Raw genomic sequence first — 17,579 nt, forward strand, 5'->3', positions numbered from 1 at the left:
GAATACATATTACGTAAACAAGTAACAATATTTTTTTACCACTAGGTGGTATCAATGCTTGAAAAATTGTTCATTACCATTTTTTCTAGTGGACTACGGTTTATTCAGATTGCTGTCAAAAACTACCTAGATATTACACCTACTCAGATGCCACTTTTAACAAGCCTATTTTATTTTTAATACATTTAAATGAATATGTAAAAATCTCTCAACACATTTCAAACCTTTCTTCAATTGGAACTTAGAGAAATTAACAGTAAGCACCATCTTCAACATTAAATATATCACCAGCCAGGGACAAAATTAGTTCAGAAATTATCACTTGATTAAAATTACAAACATTAGCTCAATTTGCAATTTATTAAGACATAATTGGAGATGTAAATTCCAGTTTGTCTTTAACTAATATGTCTGCAGCCAGGTAAACATTTTCATTAACCCATACTCCATAGCTACAAGACAAGTAGAAGAAAACAGAGCTCTCTGACCCTGACTTAGAAACGTCAATGATCCCAAAATGAGATAAGTAATTTAAAAAAATACACACACACACGCCATTTCTTTTATCAAGGCTCAGAAAAGGAATAAAACCACACAGAGTGTGATGTAAAAAAAGCCACATTGACTTCCATTGCACTGGTTTCAGCAGAACATGGATTGAACTGCAAAACAAAACTGGATTCAGTAAGCTTCAACACTGTCTGTGCTTCAAGAAACACTATTTCCCCACTGCAGTTTAACGTAAAGGTTAGTCAATTCTAAAGTATCCAAACTACTTAAAACATCCACAGTTCTTCCAAGAATAATCTTGTGACTTTTTCTATAACATTAGTGACATCCAAGACCCCCCAAAGACTTAATTATACTTTCTAGGAAGATGCCTTTATTGTACATTTCAATAATAAGCAAAACAAAAGTCTTGGCAAAGCTGGTCAGAAGACCAAAGGTATATTCCGATGTCTTCTGACCTAGCAGATCTAACTTGCTATCCTTCAGTCTGTTGCATATCCTAACTGCTACTGCAATTTCCTCTTGAAAACACTGAAATTTCTAAGGTGCCTTATTTTAACATGCAAGTGATCAGACACCCACATCTAAGGTGCTGCCATCAAATGCTCCAATCAAACCACAGACATGATGCTTTTCTTTAGTGTTTTCTGGTTCACAAATCTGATTTCTGAGAAGACACACCTAAAAAGCCACAAAGAAACTCCTTGTGATCTGTGATCTCAATGAGTGATAATGGGTTTGGGATGCTTGGGTGGGGATTTTTTTGGGGAGGTGGGTAGGGAAGAAGTGGTAGTATGGGTTATTCTTTATTTGTGGGTTGGGTTGTGGGTTTTTTGGAGGTGGTAGTCTTGTGCTATTTATTTATTTGGGGTTTGTTTTTTTTTAAAAAAACAACCTTGCAGCCATATAACCATAGCCAACCATTTCTCCTCCTGTGCTATCAACTTCTGAAACTGAAGTGCAGTTTCCTCCCCACAACAGTCATCACTCCATTAGGGCAATGCACTCAAAAGTTGGCAGAATGCCAAAACAATTTATGGAAGTAATTAATAAAATCTGATTTCCAGATTTCCGTATAATCAAACCCACATTTTTAGTATGCTTTCTGTAACTGTATGTCTACTCATATGCACAAGCATATTAACACATGCATATGTCACATCTTATTTCACATTACATTTAGAAAGGAAGGGTTATTTTTATATCTGAGCCTTGCTTGAACACTTGACAGATAACACCTACTTAGACGTAAAAAGTTACACAGATTAAAAACAGAAGTATGAATACATACACACAGTCGATTCACATCTGATGAATGTTTGCTTAGAAATAAAATTCAGAAATTAGAAAATCTAATTTGACATACAGTTTTATTTACAAACACATACTCTAGAGCTCCTAAAGTGTCATTAGCTATTCTTCTGTAAAACTTGTTTTCCTGACACACTGATACATCAGAGGCTTTCAAGGACGACAGGTATTTCTTGATACAGATTCTGAAAGAGTCGGAAATATCTGTGCTTTCATCTGCTATATTATTCTGACATCTGTGCTGGGATTTACATGACAGTCCATTTAAACAATAAAACCATTCTTTTTTCTTTCTGGTAAATCGACATTTTTCTTAGGATGGAATCACTAAGATATTCTTGTCTGCCTGCTGCTTAAACATAACACCTTCTGAACTATTCTTTCAAATTAAAATTCTGAAAGCCATAGACCTCTAAATACAGTAATGCCAAACAAACACAAATTCACCTAAAGTTAAGAAAAACATACTACTATTACCTTATGGAATATTACCTCACAGCTTTTTATATTACAAAACACAAACATGAACACATTTGGACATTCTTGATGGAAGTTATCAGAGAGAAGTAAATAACATGACTGGTAAATGAAATATGAATGTATCTGCATTTTACAGAACCTTTTCCTCTGGCAGTGTCTTTTTAAAGAGTCAAAGATAATAAACTAGCTACTGTAGGTATTCAAGAACAGAGACAACCTCCTCGCTGCCAGAAGTTACTAAATGTATGAACTTGCACATCCTCCTCATGATGTCAATGTAGTATGAGAGTAACAGAGGACGCTAGACACTAGAACCTCATGTGGCATAAAAAACTACACAAAATTTCAAGAGCACTGAAGGTTTTAAAAAAGCCCCAAAACCAAAATGGAACAAAGTCAAAGCTGCAAAGAAAATTTCAGTTTTCATATTCAGTGACTTGTGTATTTACCAAAGTGGAGCGTTTGACTTCTTGCCATGGAGCTACATACACCTATAAACTCAAGCCAATTGGGGGGGGGGGGGGGGGGAACCCCAGGGAACCCCAATAAGCTGAAACAAATATTCATACACATCCTAACACACAAAGGGAGGGGAGGGCAGAAGCATGATTATCATTAACTCACTGACAAAAGACATCATTAGTTTGTCAATGCAGTTAACTGTTACAGTACTTTAAAAGCCTACACTGAGATTCAGAACTCCACCAGTAGTGAGCACCTGGAAAGATTCTCACCTTTTGCAACATCCCCGAAAAGATGCAGATAAATTAATATAAAAATTACTAATCTGCACTGTTAGCTTTAATATTCTTCTTTGAAGATGGCTTTTTCATCACCTGTACTTTAAAACAAACAAACAAACACCAAATACAAACAACTCTTCACCCTCCTTTTTTTCTTATGAAGGGAAGGTCTCTTTCCCTCACATCAAAGCAGATTTAAGCCCAGGAAAATGTTACTCTACCTATTACCGAATTTTTTTTCTTTTAGGCATTAAAAAAATCTGTCTTACCATCTTTTATATTTTATTTAAATAAACAGAAGTGCCAATGATTTTTTTTAATATACATAAAGTGTGATTCCATCATTTTCTATTTTGTTGAGCAATTAAAAATTAGAACACACCACACAATAACTTTATCAGTAAATTATGGCAGCTTTAGAAAAAAGAAATAATACACAAAACATTTTTTAAAAGCACAATTCACACCCACTGTCAATAGATTTACGTTTTGTTTTGAAGGAAACAAAGGACTTACCTCACTTGATGGTAAACAAATATTCTAAGAATCTATTTATTAAAGCAGACTTTTGTGCTCTGTAAACATCAGGAATCAAATCTTTTTCTCTATGTATCCTCCTTACACATCTTTTTAGCAATCTGATATGTATTAGTATATCCATTTTCAGAAGAGAAAAAGAGGTAGGAAGGCAGAGAGAAGTATTTCCTTCCATGTTTAAACAATTTATCCATAGCAACATGCAGCGTAACAGTTCTTAATTTTGCACAACATGTATTTCTATAAAAGCCACATTCAGTCAGCAAATTTTTGGTTTTCTACAGGTGGTGTCATCCACTGCAAGAGTCATTATTCACCAATTCTATCTAGCACTTTTGATCACCGGATGCAAATGTAGTAAAAGAAATCTACTCTACCTGCTCTCTGTCGTTTTCCCAGAATCCTCATTAGGAAATGTTATTTTCCTGTCACTGGAAACTGTATTAACCATTAATTATTTCCTCGTGCAAAATACAAAAGAGGAGGAATAATTTCTTTTCCCTCTCTCAAGCTCAATTTCTTCTCCTATCCTTTATGCCTTTTACGCACTCTTTGCAAAAACTGTTTATACTTTTAAAAAAAAAAAAAGCTAAATTTATCAAGTCTAAACATATAGCCACCAAGTACTCACAATAGGTAAGCAATCTAATAGTAGCTTTTCCATCTTGTTCCTGATTTGGAAAAAAAACCCAACTGAAAAACAACAAAACACCCACACCAAAAACACCCCATTAACTTCTATACAAAATGCCTCGTAAGATTTGATTTCCTCTGCCAAAACCAGCCAGTCTAACTGTCCATAGTAGGTAAACTGGGCTGCATGTTTGAGAGCTGCAGGTGATGAATTCCCCATTTTTACAGAAGTGTTAAACCAGCACACCAAGAGGAGAGAACTTTCTCATGTTTGTCAAAGGACCACAAAGCAGCCTGACTGAAGAGGTGACTGGGGGATCCAGGGGAGTGTTTGGAGTCTTTTTTACCCAACACACATGGTTTATGGTTGGGGTTTTTTTGTTTGTTTGGGCTTTTTGTTGTTGGTTGGTCAGTTGGTTGGTCAGTTGGTTGTTTTTAAGGGAGGAGCTATTCTCTGTCCTGAAATGTCTGCTCATCCCTTTAATAAATTTACTAATTTTCCCACTGCATCAATATTAGTTAAAAGGCCCTTATGTTCTTTTGCAAGGTTATTTCAGCTAATCCACTGAAATTTAGAAAGGTCTTGGAGTTTGTTTTGGTTTTTGTTTGGTTGGGGTTTTTTTTAATATATGTGTGTGTGTGTGCACATAAACATATTTCCCCTCCCCCACCCCCAGCTTAATTCTGCAGAAGCACAAATAACTTCATTCAGTTTTCTTAAATATAGGGCATTTGCCACCATTTGAGACTGCACTTGGGTATGAGACCTTGTCACAGGCTGGCAAGGTGCAATTACAGCATCTCAGAGACTCAAGCCCTTCTAGAAATCAGGTGAAGTATTTTAGGGTACCTCAAGTGGCATTAGACATCTAACATTTCGGCAACAGCATCAAACCCCTAAGATTTCTGACTAAGAACTGTAAACCCAGGAACACTGCCAAACACATATATCTTGAATATTAGTGCCATTAAGGAGAAGCAGCATGTCCTTGGCTCAAGCAGCTCTTTTCTTCTGTCTCTGATCCATACTTTGGGTTTTTTTTCCCCTTTTCATATGAAGTTCTTGCCTCACTGTTATGGGCAGAGTTCCATGCCTGGAGCAAGCAGCATCAGCAGCTGGGAGCCTGCCTGCCAAACCCCTTTGTCAGTGCATCCATTTGAGGATGTTCCACTCATTATCACAGAAGCTTCTGTAAACACAGAAACCAAAGTCCTCAATATTTTTTTTTTTATACACACTAAAAATATCATCCCACCTGAAATATATTGACAAACACCAAAACATTTAAAATAATAAAGACTTTCAAGAACTTCCTAAAAACTAACACTACCATTAAAGCTCAATAAAATAAAGATGCTCTTAAACTTTAATAACCTATATTATATCTTTAGAATCAGAACAAAGATTATTTCCAACCATACACTCTGTGTGTGCGTGTACATATATGGTTCTTCAGCTCAAATTGCCCAAGAAAGGCTGAATGTATTGCATTGTGCTGAAGGAGAGTTTCTACACTGAACAACCGTTACGAACAAACAACTTATATATGTCAAGTTACTGCTGTACTGATCTAAACCCCAAACAATTTTGCAATTCCCTAGGTTTTTAGTGGTTGTTACTGCAAAAGCAAATGATGGGAAAGTTCCACTTCACTGCTAGTTATGGAAAGCTGTTAAAAAGTCTTTTCTTCCTTTGTAACACATTTGACCTTACATCTCTCTACCCACAGAAGGACTTGCATCCCATAGGATGGAAAATTAACCACATTTCGGACACATACATAACCAACTGCTATAATTTTTTTTTTTGGTAACTTTCTTGTACTCAGAAGAAAATTAAATTCCATTTAAGCTTTCACTGCTAGAGAACCTGTTTTAAAAGCTGTGTTTATTTTCCTTTAGAATGAAGTGGCAATAATAACAGGTAAGTCAATTTTTATGCAGGTATTTTTCAACACTGTCACAATAATTTCAAAACAAAGTAATGTGTATGTTTAGTTACCAGGAGCCCAACAACACATTTATTTTCTAGCCTAAATAGTCAAATACTTATTCCTTGCATGAGTGGGAATTCTATGTTGTAAGAAGATGCCATGGGAAATATATGTGAGGTTAACATCACATGTTCCCTGGGATTCCAGGGTCAACAATACGGAAAGCTAGATTGTTAGTCTCAAATACTGCACATCCAGCATCTATGCCAATATCAGAACACAAAGCAGTAAATGTAATCTACAAGTTGGTTTGTCAAAGTATTAAGACTTCAGTTTAAAGCTAAAATTCCAGTCAGCAAGTTCCTAGCTAATAAAATCACTTTATTAATAATCAATGTCACATTAGGATCACTCCCCAATAACTTGCTAAAAGAAGAACCCAACTATGGGGCAACTAAAGAGTTAAAAGCAGGGCTAGGGAGGGAAGGAAAAAAAAACCCACAAACCCAAACAAAAATCAAATTATCCCCCCCAAAAAAACCCTCTGCTAATCCTTTTGAAAATATTCAAAGTAACACTACCAGGCAATTACATACAAGAAAGGGTGAGCCTCATATTTTAAAAAAATAAAGCAAAATTAAATATATATATATACACACTGTTGAGGTTCAGGTGGGGTTTGCGTTTTGGTGGGTTTTTTTCCTTTCCATAGTGTAAAATATATCCTTGGGTTTTCCTGCAGGTTTGGTTTTTTTGGTTTTTTTTTTAGTAAAGGTCAGATTTGAAAGCAATATACACAGAAACAAACCTGAAGCCCTTTTTATAAATATCCATTCTAAATTCCTATTGCAGAAAAGCTCACAAGTGTAAACACAATCTAATTAAAACAGCCATAGATTATGTGCTTCCAAGGGATTCCTCAATGTCATTAGTGCACATGTTCTTTGAAAACAGTATCTAATTTTTGTCAATCACATCTACCGGGAGGAGTCTGAAACTTAAGACAGTCAAAAAAGAGGTGGTTGTGATGATGATGGACACCAGCATCACTTAAGCGCTGCAATGCAACATCCTTCTGAGATGTGTTTTTGGTTTGGGTTTGTTGTTTTTTTTAAACCATGGTCACGTTCAAAGTTTATTACTTCTGTTCAAGACTCACTACTCATCCACCAGTATTTCAGAGCTTCCTACATACAGAAACAAGCTCTTAACAATGAGCTGTTCGGAAACAACATTCCTCACTGACATCTCTGAAGAAAAAGAGTAACTAGTAAAGAAAAGAATTATCTTGAATCTGTTATTCATAGTGAGGAAAATGAATCTATATGCAGTACTGCCGTTGAAGTAGTAATAATGTATGCTTCATAAAGAAACGTTTAAATATAACTGTCAGTTTTAATAACTAAATGTGTGCTTAGAACAACAGTGTACATACCAAAATAGCAAAGCAGATTTCAATAATAATATAACATCCTAAAGGAACAGAAATTCTTTATTTCTTATCTTTAAAATGTCAGCTGTTTTCAGCATTTAAAAGAGAGTCCATCCATTCATTAAAAAAAATCAACAAACCAACAAAAAAACCAACAAACTAAAACCAAACCACACCTTCAATATTGCTGCACGATTTGGTTTTAAAAGGGAAGCAGGAAAGTCAGTGGATCTACTTTCATTCCTAAGGATATGCTACTGAAAGAGAGCTATGTATCTCACTGCAAAAATAAAAATGAGGTCCTAGCTTAATATTAAGGGACCTCAGCGTTGTGGCTGGAAATCATTTGCTTAGAAAAAGAAAACAACTAAAAAGGTTCAGCACAAGAGCTGTTACTAAAATGAGCATTAGACAATTTCAGTTTACACATTGCTGTTCTCCAAGTGTGGTTTAGAACAAGCACCAACTATTTGACTGTTCAACATTCAGCAGGGATCTGCCAACCAGGTCTTGCACAAAATAGCCACAAATGTTACTTTCTGCTCAGCAAACCGAGCTCAGTTCTCACTTTGAACTAGTAAGACATCCTTGCCAGTGTTACCCCTGACAATATTCTCAGGTCTCAAATATGAAATACTTAAAGACTTAATGAAAGCTAATTACTGACTGCTATACTCAGCAGAAAATTTAAATTCACTTAGCAAAATGTCTGACATGGAAAAATAAACTATAGGAACAAGTTAGTGCTCTGTCACAGTGTAACAGACTTGCCATTCATTGAGTCAGAGTTGTGGTCACTATTTCCATTAAAAAAATTGTTTATCAGGAATTTATTATGGGAGTTATTAAGCAGCTACACCTCAAACCGACTTGGCAGACACTATTTTCTGTAAATTCAAAGAGCTTCTCTATTACTTAAACAAAAAACAAACAAAAAAAAAAAAAAGAAAAAACCTGTTGCATCCCTTTACAAAGACAAGATGGCTTTCAAAGGCATATTTTCTACTCTGAATTCCCACAAGCAGATATATCTCCCCACCAGGTAAGTCTTCCTAATGCTCCATCCATTTTCCCTTTTCTGTGTTTCAACCCACAAGTCACAGGTTTTTTTTGACTGCCTAGCAAGCATCCTTGAAACATCAGGAAACATCATTGCTCCACTTCACCTTCACCTACCAAAATCTGCTGCTGCTGCTGAACTTAAGACGACAAACAAAACTAAGTCCCCAACAATTTGAAATTACAGTATCTGTAGCCCTCATCAGCCACTGGCTTCAGAAAGGCAAAACATTGCATTTTTGAGGACACTGTGGCAACAAAAGCTAAAATGATAATAAACTGAGAAATGGCTTACAATGACAGCTCAAAGAATGTAAAGTCTGAACAGGTAGCATCATTCTAATTGGTGGACTTCCTTTGAGGAAGCAAGAGAATACAAGATGTTCCCTTTCTTATAAAACTAAAATGCATTTCTTCAATAAATAGAAACAACGAAAAAAAATCATATCGCCCCCCACTGCTGGGATTGTTCTTGACACAGCAGGTAGATGGAACTACCTCCAGCCTAAGCTACTATTTTCCAGGGCATAATAACGCACACTATCTTCCCACCTTTTGCACAGATAATTACTAATTACTCATTCCCTCAATTCCCTCACTGCTAAGGTAATGCACATCAAAAAATATCTTCTTCAGACTGTGCATGCTGTTTTTAAAATAACACTGCTGACCTAGGACACTTGCTAGCAATGCTTCCCAAAATTGACATTGTGCATTTGGCTCATACTAATCCACCCAAGATCAACATCTGATGCTTACAGTTACCCTATTCATTACATAGATGCATGTAATTCTTCTTAAAAAAAACTCAAAACACACACACAAAAGGGACATTTACTTCATAACTTTGAAAAGGAAAATTTGATCAAAAAGAAATTAATGAATTAATGAACATCTGAGTTGAATTCTGCCTTTAACCCAAGGAGCTATGGCAGTCATATTCTTCAACACACACATCTTGGAAAGCTAACCAGGAAAGTCTTTTAATGTACAGCAACCAACTGAAAGAGTAATTTCACATCTCGGAAGACAAACTTGAGTTTCATAGGTCAGACTAGTTTGAACAACATGGTAACAAGGAAACTATTGATCCTCCCTGTTGCACTAAGCCAAGGTGAAGACTTAGCCTTTGATTATGTACCAAGGCACAGAAGCTGACTAATTGGATTCAAGTGAGGACTGTAAAAAGGGCTGCTTTACAAGCAAAGCATCCAGTCAAACTGATCCAAAGAAACTCTGCTCTACCAGACTACAGGTACTGGCCTCAAAAGAACACATAAGGCATGTGAAGAATAGAGAAGAGGAATCCACTAACATAACAATATTTAAACAGACACTAAATAAACTGTTTTGTAAGTCTTGGACTACTATGTTGGCAAGACAGTAAAAACCAAAGCAGCAAATGAGTTTCAATAAAACTGAAGGATGACTACACTCTAAAGCGCAAACTCTATCATCCTTATTTAATCTGACTAGTAGCTGAAAGAAGTCACCTTTAGTCCTCTTAGCGAATCACAGAAATCTGTATTTCAAGGGCACTGCCTTCGCTCCCACCCCATCTTTTTTTCTTTTGGTTAAATTTTAATTCTTTTTAAATAGGTCAACTTGGACTCTTAGCACAGTGACATTTTTCAAGCCCCGCATCTACACCTAAAAACCATTACCCTCCAGAGTTCCCAGCTTTCAGGTCTGGGGACTTCATGATATGCCCCAACAAGATTTCTGATCTGGACAAATCAAGGCTGCAGGGCACAACATACTGTATCACATACCATGCTGTACAATCGCTCTGTAATTAGAAACAGCCCAACCAAATACAAACAGAATAAAATTTGCTTCTTCTAAATTCTCTTACGAACTGCCAGATAAGCACTGGGTTTGAATTGCATTTATCAAAAAGGCTCCAGATTAAATAAATTAAAAAAAAAAATTAAGAGAGCAAACCACACTGTACAGTAGCAAAAGAATTAAAGACACTAACAATCATAGTTTCAGTTTAACTCCAAAGACCTTATGTCATTTCCCTTTATGTTACAATGGCAGTGCCAAATTCAATCTTCAAGCATTCTTGATGAACAAGCAGCTTTAGATAAGAGACCAAAGGCAAATAATTACTAACCTTTCTACATTGACTGGCTTGTCAAATTTGAAAAGAATATAATCCCCAGCAACTGGTGTGACCGCCCAGAAGAAATCTTCCCCTACATAGGTTTTTTCTAGTGTATGCCCCTGGTAGACTTTTAAAGATGTTGAAACTTCTGCAGGTGGATTCACGTGGATTTTATGCAGTAAGGGTTTCAGAAAGTCTTTATCCTAATTGAAAGAAAGACAAACATCATGCTGGTTAGATAAACTTTTTTATTATATTCATTTCCTAAGTGGTTACACTTAAAACAAATACTTGCATAAAATGGAAAATAAATGGATTACGCATTTTGGGATGTATCAGATCTCGTACTGTTTAATAAGATGAATACACCATTAAAGTAAAAAAAATAGAAAAAATATCCCCTAGCAAAAATCCACAAAAATAAGATGAGATTAGCACTTCTTACACTTGATAGTAACCAGTTTAAATCAGATTTCATTCCAACTGGAATAATATACAACATGCTTGAAAATGCCAGACAACAAGAAAATGCCTCTTTTCTCAAAGGCTACAAAGTTTTTCATTTAATCAGCCTGCTCTGGAAAGGAAGAAAAATTTTAGCTACTAACTGTGAGTTTCTGGATCTTCCCTGCTAGAGAGGAGTGGAGGCCAACATGCTGGAAAAGAGAAGGCCTGAAGCGTATCCGTAGGTTAGATTTTTGTCGATCACAATGTTTCTAAAATGAGGGGGGGAGGGAGTTAAAAAAAAAAAAAAAAATCACATTATTAAAACAAACACAAGGTTGCTGAGTTTTTACTGCAAGTACATGATGTTACATGAACCAAAAAGGCTCAACAAGAACCCAGCCCTATTTATCTAACTGTTCTTGTTTTCATTCCAGAAATCTACCAAGACCGCTGTGCAAATAAAATACTGTTCAAGGTTCCTGCACATAATCTGTTTATTCAGTCTTTCAGCAAGGGTGCTACTTGAGAAATGAAGGCCCAAAATCCAAAGTTTATTCCCCATTCTCTATGACTGCTCTCCAAGCAGCGGCCCTCTGCAGAGCCTCAATAGCAGTTACATGAATGAGTTTTATTTTAGGACTGTTACACAGAGAAACTAACTAGACTTTTGCTTTTCAGTCTACTGCATCCTACCCTGAGAACTGTCTCTCTAAATTCTTTTGAGATTAAAATCTTGGTAGAAATAAGGACTCTTTCAGGACATGCAGTAACCACAATACACAGTATGCTAGCCTCCAGCTCACCAAAACCAACTCATATACCACCATGAAAACATTTTAGAAGCTTTATAATAAAAACAAACTTACAGCATCTTTCTCAGGGTTGCACACTTTCACCCAGAGGATATGGTCCAGGAGCCAATCAATAGGTTTTTCCTTATAAAACATAAATATGAACTCTACAATAAGAGTGATATCTGGAGACTGGAACATTTTACCTGTGATGACATTAAGAATAACTGGAGTTATTTTAGATTGAAGATAACATTGTCTTTTGAAATCAGTGAGGCAATAAATGATAAGTTTGTGCCAAGAAGAGGAAATGTTAGCAATGAACAATTTGAAATCTCAATGTTATTAAAAGCTCCATACCTTTCAGCTATGCAAAGCTAAATAAAAGAACTATTCAAGCAAGAACTCATACCCTGGTGATATCAAAATAGTCAACATATATTATAACACAGTCTCCTTAAGAACAGAAATTGTCAGTCTGCAAAAACAGAAAGAAAAGTTTGTGTCTATCATTCTCTATGCCATGTGTAAGCTCCAAGCATGAGACATGGAGCTGTTGCAAGTGTTACCTGTCCAGTCACACGATTTCAGCTTTTGCAGGTACAAAAAGCAGAGATGGAACACCTACCACTACCTCTAGATCCTTCTGTGTAGAAAATCAAAGGGAAAGAAGGAAGCTACTAGAACATCACCAGAGACAATGCAACTTAAAAAAAAGAGACATCACACAGCACCAGCCAGAGTTTTTTCTGAAATGCACAGGCCATCAGCAAACTCACACTGACCACACTCAAAGCAGTCAGCTGCCGAGTAGAAAGTCTTAAGCTCCTCCAAGAAACAAAAACTGCACAACTTCTTCACCAAGTGCTGCCATGACTCTGGGGCTTCCAAGACAGTATACTTCTTGGTCAAGTAGAGATGGGCTTCTGGGTGGCACTGTGCTACAGGATTCTTGGGAACCCTGCAAACTGTGCAGTTTAAAGAACGCCTTGACAAAAGATGGAAACTTACTGTTGATGAAGAAAATCTATTTACTATCAACAAGAGCAACTATTTATGTGGTTGTGGAATACACTTCACTGCCAGTACAGGTGTCTGAAGAGAAAGGTAGCCAGTACACTGGGATATGTTGTTAAACTCAATGCAGCACTTAAGAAAGGTGCCTTGCATGAAGACACTGCTACCAGAAGCAACACATAACTGGGAATGGGCAGTGCAAGCCTGAAGACAGACTGACAACAAGTGCTTGGTACCAGGGGCTGAGTGCCAACTAAAATCCCAAAGACAGTTCCAGATTTGAGGACAGATTCAGAAAACATCAGGTTCGCAGATTGAGTCTACCTCTGCTTTGCTAGGCTACAATGGAGGAAGCAAGGGAGAAAGACATTACGTGACAATGAATCTCTGAAGAGAACATCAGCTGAACTGATTCAGTTTTGCAGATGGTGCTGAGATGTGAGCAGTGCTGACTTAAGACAGCCATGGGCTCTTGGGGGTACGTGTGCATTAATGGATCAGAGTCCAACAGAAGCTTTTCTCCAATGTAAGTGCTCTGTCTGTCTACATTTGGGACTTCTGTATGACCCACAAACATACAGCAATGAGGCATGTGAAATGTTTTTTTTTTCCACTTGTAATCTATGAGGCCTTCATACGCTTTTTAAATAGGAAGTTCCACAAGTGGTAGAGGTCCTAGTACTTTCTCCTCCTTTTAGGAAGAACAGCTGGAGAAGACATTAAGAACAGGTTGCCCCCTGAGGTGGCAAAAACACTTCCCACACTCATCAGAAAATGGGACTTGGTTCTGTCCTGGTTTCAGCTGGGATGGAGTTAATTTTCTTCCTAGTAGCTGGTATAATGCTGTGTTTTGGATTTAGGTTAAGAATAATGTTGATAACACACTGCTGTTTTTAGTTGTTGCTAGTAGTGTTTATACTAAGCCAAGGACTTTTCAGCTTCTCATGCCCTGCCAGAAAGTAGCCTGGAGGGCACAAGAAGATGGGAGGGGATGCAGCCAGAACAGCCAACTCAAACTGGCCAAAGGGATATTCCATACCATAGGAATATTCCATACCATAGGACATCAAGTTTAGTAAATAAACTGGGGGGAAAGCTGGCCGGCAACCGCTGCTTAGGAACTGGCTGGGCATTGGTTGGCACATGGTGGGCAGTTGCATTGTGCATCACTTGCTTTGTATATTCTGGTTATTTTATCATTAGAATTTTTTTCCTTTTCTGTCCCATTAAAATGTTGGTTTTTTTCCTCAGCCTGTGAGTTTTCTCACTTTTACTCTTCTGATTTTCTTCTCCAACCCACTGGGGAGGGGGGTGGGGAGTGAGCGAGAGGCTGAGTGGTGCTTAGTTGCTGCCTGAGGTTAAACCACAACAGGTTCTCATCTACAAAAGGACAAAATTCTTTGGAAAGGCCACTAAGGAGCTGTATAGGCTAGTTTGGATGACAAACAAGTGGGGAACAATGTTTTGTATGAAGCTTAAAAACCAGCAGCAGTGTAGCACTCCACTTGAGCATGTGGCTGAGTGAAAATGAAGAAATGCTGCAAGCAGTCTAGCTTATTTAGACATGAAGGAGGATGTTCGCATTTATATAAACAGAAGAAAGGATATACCTAAAGTATCACCCTGAACCAGTACTACACAAAAGGTAAAAAGTTACCTAGTCTTAAGTGATTAGGAACATGCATTTCCACCATGAATGTATATATGGACTGTCAGTCAGAGCCAGACATTCAATTACTTTTGTTTCTTTTGAGGCTCACCAATGTCTGTAATTCATAGAAGATTATCACAAAGCAGCATTAACAAAACCCCAAGGAGCTGGGATTTCAAATCCCTGTTGTAACAAGGATCGAAAATTTCTCTACTGAAACAGGTGACTGAGCCTGGCTCATTATACAGTATCACAGAGTAGATACAGAATGCCAGGTTGATAGCTTACACATATCAGCAACAAGGATATTTTTAAGGGAAAGCATCAACCTTGCAAGGGTCGTGTTATGTGTTCTTTGACACTGCCAGGTATCAGACCCTTACATACAGAGATTCACTTTGAGAATGCCAGGATCTCGAATTGCAAGATCCTTTATTTTTCTCAAAACGAAGATGCATGCTTAGGGATCGATCACCTAAAGGACCTTGTCCTTTCCAGAGAATGGGTCTGATGTGATCTCATTGCCTTATGATTTGTATGAAATTGGATAAAAACATAGTCAATGAAATAATACCTATTTTGGAATTCTGAGTTGAGTTTGGAGGGGTCTTGGTGAGGCTACATCATGCTGCAGTGCAATAAATACAGAAGCATCTGACAAAAGTCCAAATTATTTCATCTGCTGGAATGATGTTACATTCATAAAGCAGACCATTCACACAGTGGCATGGGGCAGTAAATCTGGTAAGGCATTAACTGACCTGACGTTGCTAAATCAAAGTTGTCCCTTACGGAAACCTTTCATTTGGCTGTTTATAAAGCAAACACATTAACATTACTTGTATGTGCTTGTTGCAATGGGGTCCTCAAACACCTATCTCCACTTGAAAATACTCTGTAACGAAAATTTGAAGCTCCCACTAAGCAAGGGACAACTCCTAAGCTTTCTTCTTTGAAGACATAAGAATTATGTTATGATTTTTTATTTGTATACTGTTACTATTTACACACTATATTGTCATATTGTTTAACATTATTTGTGGAAGTAAATATTTAAAAATAGGTAGGAAACAATCACATGATCTGTACAATGTTGTGTAAAATATTCATGCAGAGTAACAGCTCTTTCAGCTTGTCACACTTCCAGCTAAATGGGCTCCCAATTTTCTGGTGATTCATCTCTGCCTACCGTTTTCAATAGCATAGGGCAAGAGAAGAGAAAAATATGAGAAACCCTAATCAAATACAAACTGAAAAATGGAACTAATGATGTTTCTGGGATGTTTATGGGACTGAAACCATCATATCTAGATCACACCTGCTTCCATAGGAAGTGGACCTTTCCATTCATGTCTGTGATGCACAATACCATGCAACTCGGAAGACAAAAACATCCCCACATTATTCCTCCAGTCTCAACAGAAGCAGACTGACTGAAGAGACACAGCTCGTCCTCTTCCAGGAGATACACAGTCATGCTGCTCTGGAATCCTTTTGTTCTTCTACCCAAGGACAGAGCAACAGAACCACGTATTTTCCTTTGACTAGCTCATCTTCTGAAGAGCACAAGGATTAGTCTTCACTTGTCATCTATGGTGAAAAGACACTCACAGACCATATCACATAAACCCTGAATGTTAAGGTACAGGATCCCTACCTACAATTAAATAAGTAGAGAACAAGACTGAAGGTTAAGAGTAGGAATTTGCTCTTTTCCCTAATTTAGGTTATCCTAATTTTGCCTAAAATAGAAACAGGATATCAACAAACAAATTATTTCCTTTTTTATGGCAAACTTGTCTAGGCCTAGACTGGCATACAACTGTCAACCACCCCTGACTCCAGGAATAATCTGGTTAACATGGTGGCATCCTAGGACACACCAGGAAAACAAAACAAAACATCCCTGGTACATCCAACTGCAACTAGTCAGAATATGTTAGGTAAGCATCACCTGCACTAAGCTTCAGACCCAACTGGCCTCTCTACATTACACTGCCCAGCACTGTGGAAGGGTTCAACATCACAAGGAAATCCTTCTGACTTTAATTTGTAATGATCACTGGAGCAAAAGATGGAACAGGCAACACCCTGCTCCTAAGACAAGCTCTCATAACCCTTCAGTAACCAAGGACAGACATCCACACACTACTTGCTGAAACACTGTCACCACCTTCCACATCCAGCCTGGCAGAGCTCTGTCCCAGGTCCTTGCCCTTTGGTATAACACAGCATCCCTCATCTGTCGTTTCTGCCTCAGGACACCACCAGCACAGCACAGCAGTACTGCCATGGATCACTGTCCCCCTTTGCTACCCCACAACACCCTCCCTACACCAGCTCAAAACCCATCCTCTGCAGTGAGCCCCGGCTGAAACTGGTGTTCAGAACACTGGACCCCTGACTACTGGCAGCTACTCCTTGTGATGGGAAGCAGCCCAGTACAACTACTCCACAGGTCCGACACCCCAGCCCTTCTGAATCCAAGCCAGCCAAGCCCTTACCCAGCCCCTCCTGAGTAAGGGTAGCAGCAAAATCCTGGCTTCCCTAAAAGCCCAAGAACAAGCAGCAGCATTTGCCAAGGTCTTGCAGTCCTGTGGCCTCCCATGCTGCCATGGAGCCACTGAGAAGCCATCCAAATCCAGCCTACAAATTGCCTACTGCCCATCCTATTCACAGTCAAAATTATCAAGCCAGAGACCTAAGCAAAAGCTGCCATCAACACACACTGCTTCAAACCAAAGACAATGTGAAAGGATTGAAGCAGTGGCTCATTTTGCACTGTGTTCAGGCACTTGGTACAATGCATGAGAACAGACACAAATCCAGGAGACGGCTGACAAAATTTCAGAGCTTTCAGATTCTGGGTGCATACAACCCTTGGAAAGAAACTTCAAAATCCCAAAGAATTAAGACTCAAAGGT

General features: G+C 37.9%; 1 protein-coding gene across 5 annotated transcripts in view; it reads right to left on the bottom strand.

Annotated features, from left to right (window-relative positions):
• MGAT4A (alpha-1,3-mannosyl-glycoprotein 4-beta-N-acetylglucosaminyltransferase A) overlaps positions 1-17,579 on the bottom strand; it is an 85,349-nt gene that overhangs the window by 11,346 nt on the left and 56,424 nt on the right. For all 5 annotated transcript variants that reach the window (XM_055801095.1, XM_055801096.1, XM_027786014.2 and 2 more), the window contains 3 exons: positions 12,063-12,193; positions 11,358-11,465; positions 10,759-10,952 (listed from right to left, as the gene is read on the bottom strand). In XM_055801095.1, coding sequence (XP_055657070.1) covers positions 10,759-10,952; positions 11,358-11,465; positions 12,063-12,193 — 433 coding nt within the window. The remainder of the gene's footprint in view (positions 1-10,758; positions 10,953-11,357; positions 11,466-12,062; positions 12,194-17,579) is intronic.

Source organism: Falco peregrinus, chromosome 4 (genome assembly GCF_023634155.1).
Source record: "Falco peregrinus isolate bFalPer1 chromosome 4, bFalPer1.pri, whole genome shotgun sequence".
Taxonomy (NCBI): Eukaryota; Metazoa; Chordata; class Aves; order Falconiformes; family Falconidae; genus Falco; species Falco peregrinus.